The sequence below is a fragment of the Odontesthes bonariensis genome, chromosome 17 (assembly GCF_027942865.1).
Source record: "Odontesthes bonariensis isolate fOdoBon6 chromosome 17, fOdoBon6.hap1, whole genome shotgun sequence".
Taxonomy (NCBI): Eukaryota; Metazoa; Chordata; class Actinopteri; order Atheriniformes; family Atherinopsidae; genus Odontesthes; species Odontesthes bonariensis.
The window spans coordinates 26,356,573-26,367,095 of record NC_134522.1 but is presented as its reverse complement, the minus strand read 5'-3'; the positions used below and the strand labels follow the sequence as shown (position 1 = coordinate 26,367,095).

The following is a 10,523-nucleotide window of genomic DNA, read 5'->3' as shown; positions in this document are numbered from 1 at the left end:
TTGTATACACTCAGTTTGGAGTTTATTTGACAGATCTAGCAAGTATTAAAACAGTACAGTCACAGTTTTTGCAATCATTTCTACCATCATAAACCCAGTGAAGGCATTGTTAGTTTTGTCCATAACATAATACATACAGTAGTAATTCAAAGCAGGTTTTGATTTTGTCATGTTTGTTCTAGAAAAGGTTTTAACCATTCTCAGGCTTTTTATGAAATGTACATAACTGAGGAAGCTTAAGCTGGAATAATGACATCCAGATGTAAAAGCCATCTTCACAGTCTATTTCTATTGTGTACCTTTTCACAAACATCATTTCATAATGCAGATTTGTTTCTAATAATATAATATTCACTTTGCACAAATGCACTCTTGATCCGTACAACATCTTAGCTGGAAACCACTGTCAAGCTTTTTTTTTTTTACTGAAAAATACATTGATTTTTACATTCTTTCATTGGCAGCAGTATGAGCAGAAGATATGTGCTGACTTTTTTTCCCGTCTGTTTGTTAATAAACATCCATTTTTACATTTCAGACCCTTTTCAAAAAAAAAAAAGAAAAAGACGTTTGAAACAGGTGATTGTGATCATACATCCATCCATTTTCTATACCCGCTTAATCCAACGGTCAGGTCGCGGGGGGGCTGGAGCCTATCACAGCGGTCATCGTGCGAGAGGTGGGCTACACCCTGGACAGGTCACCAGTCCATCACAGGGCCACACAGAGACAAACGAGACAAACGACCACACGCTCACACTCACTCCTTAGGACAATTTTTTAGAGACCCTAATTAACCTAACATGCATGTTTTTGGACAGTGGGAGGAAGCCGGAGTTGTGATTGTGATCATATTTTGCATATTTCACTCTACAATGTCATCAAATGATTCAAGAAATTTGGAAGAATTTTTGTGTGTTAAGTGCAAGGGCGCCGCACAAGCCAAAGCTGAACACTTGTAAAACCTCAGACAACACTGCTTCAACAGCCACATGAACAAGAGATTACTGTGGGAAACCTACGATACAAAGTTACACTCACAAATCCTGTTTATACTACTGTGCAAAAAAAGGAACTTGATCCAGGGGGCTTGGAGGCATCTGATTCGGACCAACAGAGTGGAAGTAGTCAGAGCAATTAGTATTTAAGATATTTTCTGGAAGAAGTAACATGCTCTGGACCAAAGATGAAGAGAACCATCCATCCAACAAGTTAAAAAAAAAACACTGTGATGGTTTGGGGTTGTATTAGTGCCCTTGGCAAAGCTCATTTACACTTTGTGATGAAAAGCCCAAAATGACAACTGAAAGCCTTCATCGCTTGGTATCCTTAATACTAGAGTGACTTTAAAATGTTGTTCGAAGGAATAGCAAGATTACAAAGAATCCAACTCTTTATTTTGTTTTGTCTGTCCACTTTATTGTGACTAGCAATTGAAATGACTCTGTTTACGTATCGTTGACTCAGTTAAACCTGAAACATCATAGCTCGCAGTTTAAATATCCAACCACTTTTATAAACCACAGACTGATTTGCATTAGTACTTATCTGCAGCTTCATCCAGCAGCTGTTTGATTTGACACTTAATTGTCCAGCTGATTTACGTCAAAAGTCATGAGAACAGCCATGTCACAGGACTCCTCCAAAGAGGCGGCCAGTTTCAGTTGCTGGGGAGCGTTTCCAGTGAAAACCTCCCCCTCCCAGACTCTGCTCTTGTTTAGCTTCAGATCAGTTCGTGTCTCTCCTACCACACTTACTCTGATGGCCCCAGAGACCCGTACCCGGAACTGGACCCGGGAGAGGGGCTCGAGGAGGCCAACACGAGGCTCAAAGAGCACGCAGCCTTTCTTCCAGGCTGAGTAGACAGAGGGGAACGGGGGCCGTGGGTGAACGCAGCTGTTCCTCAAAACAAAGTCGCACATGGGACTGAAATCTCCGCCAGGAGTGAGGCGGGCATAGACTCCCAGCCGATACACCCCTGCCTCAGGTAGGCTGAGGCTCACTGTCACCTTGCTGTCTGTATATGTGCAGAACAAGTGACGTGAAAGTGGAAGCGCTGACATTTGGTTCTCCTCCTTGCTGAGCACACAGTGAAGCTCTAGGTCCCGTTGGTTGTGGAAGGTGATGTTACATTTGCCTTGCTGTGTACTCACCACGGCGCTGTTGTGGCTGAATTTGGACAACCCTGCCTCAGACGTCCGGATCCCCGGCCCGCACGCAGAGCCCAGGTTCTGAGGGAACAGCTCATCTGGGGAGATGACCTTCCCTTTGCAGTGCAACAAGAAGTTTGCCGCATTCTTGAACTTGACCTGTGTTTTCTCATAGTCCCGCAAAAACAGTGACAGCCGGTAGAAGCCACGCAAGGGGCACAAGACGTGACAAGTGAGGATGTCCGCTTGAATCTGAGTTGCCAGGCAACGCTTGGCTACAGCAGCTTCCATCTGTAGATGGACCAGTTCACATAGCACCATCAGAGGCCTGGATGTCTTCAACACCAGGTCAAACACACCCTCATCCACTTCGGCCACCTCACCGCCCTGACTACTGCTCGCTACACCCAAGGATCCCGCTGCAGGCTGAAGGCCCCAAGACAAGAAGGGGTTCTCTGGGATATCCTCCATGGCCCTGGGAGCTGGACAGTCAACTGTGAAGGAGCAAACCCAAACCAGAGCGGTTGTAGCGGTTTCAGGTCTTGCAAACACTTTCACATCATATGTGCCGCTTGCAGGCGGCAGCAGCTGCAACTTCATGCTCCGATGGGAGACTGTTAAAAGGCCAAATGATGAGCTGCTTGACTCTTTTTGCTCTGAAGCTCCAGAGTGGAGGAGGTCTCGGTGCTGTGTGATCTCATAGGTGAAAGTTGTTGGCCTGGAGAAGCCAATGGACACGTTTGCCTCCCCATCATCTGAGAAGAAGACAAATGATAAACTTCTTTTAAAAAACAGCTAGAAGACTAATTCTGTTTCATGGTGGAAAAAAAATAAAACGGAGCAGCACTGATGATTATTGTTTGGCAGAATGGAAATCTACTTTTTTGGATTAATTATTAAGAAGAAAGTTCTTACTTATTCTTGGAGAAAAAGCACATTTCTGAATAACAGTAAAATGATTGTACAAAGTGCACCTGTAACAATGTAAAAATGATGAGGGTTTATCAGCCTGAGCCCTAAAGTGAAGAAGGCTGAGGTCTTGAAGACCCTCCTCTCAAACTCCTCCAGGGCGATGGGCATGTCCAGGAGCTGCCATTTCTTGTCATCTGGGAAGTGTGAATCGATGAACTCCTCCGGGTCCGTTAGGAAATAGAAATCATCAAACCTTAAACATAACAAAGTGAGACATCAAACCAGTTGAGACTCATTTGTCTGCTTGTCATGAGTGTATTAAAATGAACATACTGCAGACTGTTAGACTGTTGCTGTTAAGGAATTGTTTAAGGTGAAAAAAATTTAAGGAATACAATCACTCAGACCAGGTTTTAAAATCTGACTTTGGATTTATTTCACAGAAGCATTTCCATGTAAGACTACATCAACACCGCATGACAGATTTGCTGGGTTCATTTCTTTTCCCCACCTTTTGACAAAGCTTTCATGTTCCATGTCTACTCTTCCAGCTCCCCAACAGGCATCCAGTAGAAACCACTGTCCTCCCAGCAACACAGCGTTCCACAGGTGATCCGATTTCACATGCTTGAGGCTCTGGCCTTGACGGTACCCAATGCCCTTACTGTGGCCTGGCACTTCCTGGCACTCAATGCCCACTTCTCTGTAAACACAAAGCAAAAAAACATGTTCTCAGCTTTTTGTTCAAGCCAAACTTAATTTTACACTCAAGGCTCCAGGTTGAAAAAAATACACTGAACTGAAGAAATGAGAATAGACCAAACATTCACTCTGTTTGACTGTGTGCTGACATCTACAAGAAGGAAAGATCGGTTGGAAAATGTATTGACTTTTTAAACCATTCTGTGGAGTGCATCTTTAGCCACAGTCGAGTGAAAAAGGTTTCAAGGCTTCACAAATAATTTTCTGTATTTATTATGTTATCTCACATGGGTTTGGAAATAAAATACTTTTCAGTGATTTCCTAATGTTTAACATGCTCACTGAAGCCTGTAGAGTCTGAGATATAGCCCTTAATTAATGAAGTGCATTTAATTAGCAGTACATGGCTATCACTCACCCTCTTAATTCCTATAGAGCTTTCAGGGATGATTTAGTTAACAGTCCCACTCTCACTGCTTTGTCTGTATTGTAACAAATAGTACTGCATTTCTGATGTTTCCACCATATTCTTGTCAGTGCTCCAAGCTGATATACTTTACTTGATAGTGATCTCACGTTCCCATAATGATCAAATGAAGAAATGTTTTAGATTTCCTGCTCCTTGCTCTCCATTTTGCCCCTGCCGTATCTTCATAGCCTCCTCTTCAACTCTTTTGAAGTTGGGGCCTTGTTCTTGACATTAGTTTGGCTCGGAGAGTTCACTCAGCCGGTCCCACATGTAAACTACCTTCTTTTTGGTACGGTAATTTGTCATAACAGATGCTAAAAAGTGTGGATCTGTGTTGTGTTTACCTGCACATCTCTAAACAAAGATTGGAGTAGCTGCAGCAAACACCCCGACCAGCCGCTATCACCTCCTCTGTGGAGCTCAGCCTCTCTGAGTGGCCGAGGTACGCGCTCACATCATACTCTATAAAGACAACATTCCTTTTATTAAAGCAGGGAAAATGTGACACTTTTGCCGAAACAACAATGTATAACTTACAATGTCCTGAAATATATTCGCAAACCCCAGCAGAATGTAGACTGCAAGTTTAGTTGGAGTGTTGTTGTTAACCTACCGATGTTGTGGCACAGCCAGACCCAGATGGCACGGAGTCTCTCCAGCTCATTTCTGGCTCCTTGTATGATGCTTTGCACTATCGTCTTCACATCATACACGCACTTTTCCTTCAGCTAAGGAACACACAGAGAAGTGCACTGTCATGTATTATAGTTTTTTTTTTTTTTTATAGGTCAGGAATGTTAGATGGAAGCTAACTTTTTTTTTTTTAAAACATCACAGAATTACATTTTAACCACTGCCACATACTTATTGTCATCATCTTACATTGTGTGCATTGAATTAATCAAGTTGTCATCCGTGCACAGAGATGTGACTGTTGCTTGACAGCTGCATTCCTCATTACAGTTTTACTCCAGCAGATGTAATCGTCCCTTCTCTTCACTCAAGTATGGATTAGATGATTGAATGACAAGCTATGAACTGTTAATTCTGTTTACCTTGGCTGGTGGAGCGTTAACTGTTTGGCACTGCTTATCTAAGAACAAAATCTGAATGTGTGGTAGATTTGCATTTCATCACCTCTGCTCCTGCCCTGATGACATGCGAGTCAAGTCTGTGAAAGCCCTCTGAGCTGGTGAAGAGGTCATTTCTTTTGCCAGCCGCGGCAGCACGGGGTGCTACCCTCTGTCCCATTAGGGCTTTCTGTTGAGCGTGTCTTTGTTCATCGGCCTCTTTCCTCACGGCACTCTTCTTCACTACTGTGATGGTCCGAGCTGCGCTCTCAGATGACAGCTGTCTCTTTGCTGCTGGACGTTGATCCTCGCTCTCCACCCTGAGACTCTCAAACATGCTCCACCTGGATTCCACAGCATTCAGGGAGGCTTTGGCACAGACCAAGACGTGGGCAGCTGCTTTGTCTCCCCCAGGAAGAGGCTTTGAGCTCTCCTGGGCTTGGTTGTCATCATTCGTGACGGCGCCTAAAACAGAAATGGGGCTTGGTTCGCTTAAGATTGGATCGTCTTTTAGCTCATGAAGCCCTGAGGCCTTCACCTGTGCCAATCCATTCTGTGTCACCTCCTCTTGTGGAGAAAGGCGTACAGCACAGGTGAATGGAAAGGAGAACTTCTGAACTGCAACCTCAGCAGACATTATGTTGGATGCATGGTTTCCTAAGCGGAGAAAAGGCAGACAGTAAATTCTCTCTAAAGGTAGCACTTCAGTACATTGTCCTGTTTAAGATAAGACACGTGACTGCTGATGGGATCTTTCATACAAGATCCATTGCCCTGAACCACATGCTGCACCTAATAAGGATGCAAAGAGATTCCATACGGCACATTCCATGTAAGACAGTGACAAATGTGCAATTATGTAATGTCTATTCATAACCTTAAATGAATGCAGAGATTAGAATCATTAGTCAGTGTCACAGCTTCAGCACAAAGGAAGTCAAAGCCTTTAACCACGAGGCACTTCAACTTCCTACATGTGATGAACTGGCCCGCCCATGTCTGTGTTCATGATGAGTTCTACATAAGAAACACCTGGGAACATTCACCTGGTGAACAACAACTTGGTTTTTCAGAGAGACAGCAGGTTGGCACAGTGACCGTCCTTCAACCTTGACCCAGGCTGAAGCCCTGTGTTGGCGCGTATCTGCCCAGCTCAAGTGTCCCTCAGCAGGTCATTAAGTCCAACTGGAACCAAGGGCACCGGGCTGCAGCTAACCTGGACCTTGACACTTCCTGGAGTGAGATCAAAATCAGTGTCCCAACCCTCAAAAGGTATCGCCCCTTTATGTTGGAGTACCTTTAATTCCAACAGTAAAATAAAAGCATGATCTGGTATCAGTGATACAACAGTATCACTGATACCATTCAGTGTTCACAATAACTCTTTAAGTCTCATTGACTCTAAAAAGTAATCCAGGTAAATTAAATCCATGTAGGTTTAACTGTTTCTACATCCATATATGTTACTGTGGCTTTCACTTACCCTGAGAGAATTAAAAATGCCTGCTGGATGTTTGCTGGAGTGTCAGTCAGAGATGTTTCCACTGTGTGTTCTCGGTGGTCCCTGGTTGAAGGGGGAGGCTTATATACTCTCCCAGTGTCCTGCCAGGACAGGCCCCAGAATAACAGGCCTAAAAATACTACAAAGCAGTTAAGACCAACCAATAGCGTAAGCCCCGACTGAGTAGCGCGATGTGTCTGTGTGTACTTGTAAGTGTGAGCAAGTGCTTACAGATGTGTTGTTTGAATGTGCTTGTGTGCATACTGTACATACATTTGCAAATCAGTATTTATGCACCACAGCCAATCACACAAGAGAGTGTGAATAAGTGAGCCAGTGTGTGCATGTCAGCCTGCATCCAAATGAGCTGGGAACCTATGCTTTACAAATAAAAAACTCAATATGATGTTGTGTAAAGGAAGAAAAAAAGATATCTACTTATATTCTCTAGTAATCAAACACCAGCAGCCACAGACTGTCGAGCAACTGAAATCTTACATCCAGTAAGAGTGGACACGAAAAGCAGTGTCAGCGTTTCCTCTTCTTTAAGGGAGGGGAAGAGATCTGATACAGTCCTAACTTTGCTAAAATCAAGCCACAGTCATCTCCAATATCAACCATGAACGTGTTGAAATTTAAAGCTAAACCAGTTTTGAGCCTCACAAGTATGTCTTGGGGCTGTTTTTCTGCCAAGAAAAAGGGGAGCATCAAGGTTTTCTCACCTCTATCTTCAGCTCAACGGGCTGTCATCTTCAGTGCATTTCTGCATGCACGTAAATACTGTAGAGAGAGAAACAGCCCCTCAACACAGATTTCGTCAAATTGAACCCTGCGCAAAAATGACAAGAAAAACTAAGAACTTGTTGGCTGATCTTTGAAACATCACCCAGTAGGTAAAGTATTACATAACACTGCCATATGTTGGTGTTGATGTGTGGGAAGGGTACAGGGAGAGCTACCTCTGCTGGTGGAAGATCCTGTGCCAGATGACTGTGAAACCATAGAGTAATAATGCCATCTGGAACAGCTGTCAGCCAAGGAATCTCGCTCTGGCTTATTAGGGAGAGCAGAGGAGCGGGAGGGTTGTTCTCTCCAACTCAGAGAGGTGACACTCATGGAGGAAAGATGTGAGGTACTGATGTGGCATGAACTTTATGTCTGATCATCTTTTTTTTGTTTTAGATCATTTGAGATTTTAAAAAAAATGTGTGTCATCAAATACATGTTCAGATCAATCTATATTACAGTTTAAATGACTGTTGTTGAATGTTGTTGCTATAAAATTAGCAAAACTCTCAATTTTTTCAGAACCTGTGTGCAGCGTAGTGTCTAATTAGTGTATATCCACATCACATTCAGCAGTGACTGGATGAACAAAAACAGCTTCCTTGAGTTATTATTCCTCAAACAAATTTTGCCCTGTGGCTGATTCTGCATTTGATCTATTTAGCAGCAGAATCTTAAAAATCTATTCCACAACTAACTTGGAACGGGTACGCAGTGTCTTGGTTCTTATTATTTTGTATTAGCAGGACGAGCTGCAGTTGTCTGTTTGGGAAGATCAAGAACAAGAAAGCATTGCGCACAGCGGGAGTGGAAGACAGAATGAGTTCCTGTGATTCTCACATGGACTAGAGACCTCTGTTTCACGCTGTTATTGATGATAAAAGGCAGCTTTAGTTATTTCTGTGGCAGTGCTGTGGTGTTGGTGTTTCAGCTGGAGAAATCTGAGTTCATGTAGACAAAAAGATTATTTTAAGCAAAGATCAGGCAAAATTAGTACGGTGCAGCGTTATTACATGAGGTCTCTGTTAAATGAGTTAGGTGAATGTGAAACGCGCATAGTGATGTGCAAAGGAAATGAGTCATCTGGGATTTCTAACATATCAGGGTATATTGAAAATGATCCTGACCTTACCAGGGCTTAAGATTAGGTAACTACGGCTTGATGACAAAATATTACATCTTATCAGCAATAAGTTTACAAAAACCAAGCAAAGATGTAAGAGCAGTGTGGGAAAAAAACAAGTACACCCCATGATTCAGTGGTCCGTAGAACCATCTTTAGCTGCAATAAATTGAAGTGATTATTTTCTGTATTATCAATCTCTCACATCATTGTGGATAGATTATGGCCTCTCTTCTTTACAACATTGCTTCAGTTCATTAAAGTTCGTGGGCATTGATTGATGCAGAGCTCTCTCACAGTCCCCCCACAGTATTTCAATCATCCTCAGATCGTTTCTTTTTCAGACATTCTGTTGTCCATTTTATGCTGTGTTTAGGATCATTGTCCTGTTGCTTGACTCAATTTCAGCTGTCAGACAGATGCCCTCATATTTAACTCTAGAATGCTTTGGTATACAGTGAAGTTCATGGTCGACTTAATGACTGCAAGGTGTTCAGGTCCTGTGGCTAAAAAAACAAGCTCAACTCATCAGCTCTCCACCACAGTGCTTTAAAGTTGGCGCGAGCCGTTTGTGTTGATATGCTGTGTTTGGTTTTTTCCAAACATGCTGCTATGCATTATGACCAAACATCTCCACTTTGGTCTCATTGTTGGTCTAAACTGTCTTCTTTTTTCAGAAAGAAGAGGCTTTCTCCTACCACTCTTTCACACAAGCCATACTTGTTCTGTCTTTTTCTAACTGCGCTGTCATGAACTTTAAGATTTAACATGCTAACTGAGGCCTCTAGAGTCTGAGATGTAGCTCTTGTTTTTTTTTTTTTTTTTGCAGTTTCTCTGAACATTGCACATTGTTTGACCTCGGAGTGAACATGGCGGGACGCCATCACTTGGGTAGACAGGAAACTCGTCTTGAATGTCTTCCAGTTGCAAAAATATTCGTTCTCATTGTTGAAGGATGGACTACAAATGGTTTGGAAATGGCCTTTTGACCCTCTGAGATTAATGGGCAGCAGCAATTGCTCCTCTAAGATCATTGCTGATGTCATTCCTACTGGACATTGTGTTAATACAAAGATGAATGCTGCAGAGCGGCAAACTCTAAAATGATTTCTATTAAATAAAAGATTTTGCTTTTATAGAGGTGCTCGCACTTGATGATGATCAATTAATGTGGTTAAAGTGCATTTTCATTAGCATCACCTGGCTGCTTTTTACCCTCCTAAGAATAATTGTTTTAATGGGCTGGTTATGCATTGTAATTTTGGCTACAGCTGAGTTACATTCTGGTGCATTCAAATAAAACCTCCAGGGTAAATACAGCCAGTACTACTTACAAGCAGTAGGTCTAATACAAAAATGTGTTTTACTTTAGAATAATTTCAAATGGATATATCTATGATACATTCATAATTCAATATTGGAAATCAGTATTACGGTCTGCACCTTGGTGCTTTATATATTCTGGAATGATCAACCAGTTTCTTCATAAATCAGGGTTAGATCATCATAAAAAAAGATGAAAAAGTAAATAAAAGCGAATTCATTTCTTCTCCTCCAAACTATTTTCATTTTCAAGACTTTAATTTACAAACGTGTGTTTTCGGTGGATGATAATTTCTACCTAAATGATTCAAATCAAGCAAGAAGAGAGTGGTGACAAATACAACCTGATGTGATGTGAGCGTTTACATTGAAACAGTTTCGTCGTAGGGGGTCTTTTTCCGAATGTCTTTTTTTCTTTCCTTTTTAGGTTCCAAGTACGTATGTGTGACGTACGTAACTTCTAGACGTTTTTATTTCATTTTTTTTT

General features: G+C 42.2%; 1 protein-coding gene across 1 annotated transcript; it reads right to left on the bottom strand.

Moving 5' to 3' along the window:
• ky (kyphoscoliosis peptidase) lies at positions 1-6,870 on the bottom strand. The gene is made up of 8 exons (XM_075448530.1): positions 6,787-6,870; positions 6,350-6,536; positions 5,371-5,960; positions 4,847-4,961; positions 4,578-4,695; positions 3,574-3,765; positions 3,125-3,315; positions 1-2,905 (listed from the first exon to the last, which is right to left on the bottom strand). Exons 3-8 carry the CDS (start codon positions 5,938-5,940, stop codon positions 1,584-1,586), a joined length of 2,508 nt encoding a protein of 835 aa, XP_075304645.1. The 5' UTR covers positions 5,941-5,960; positions 6,350-6,536; positions 6,787-6,870; the 3' UTR covers positions 1-1,583.
• Positions 6,871-10,523: the final 3,653 nt, after the last annotated feature.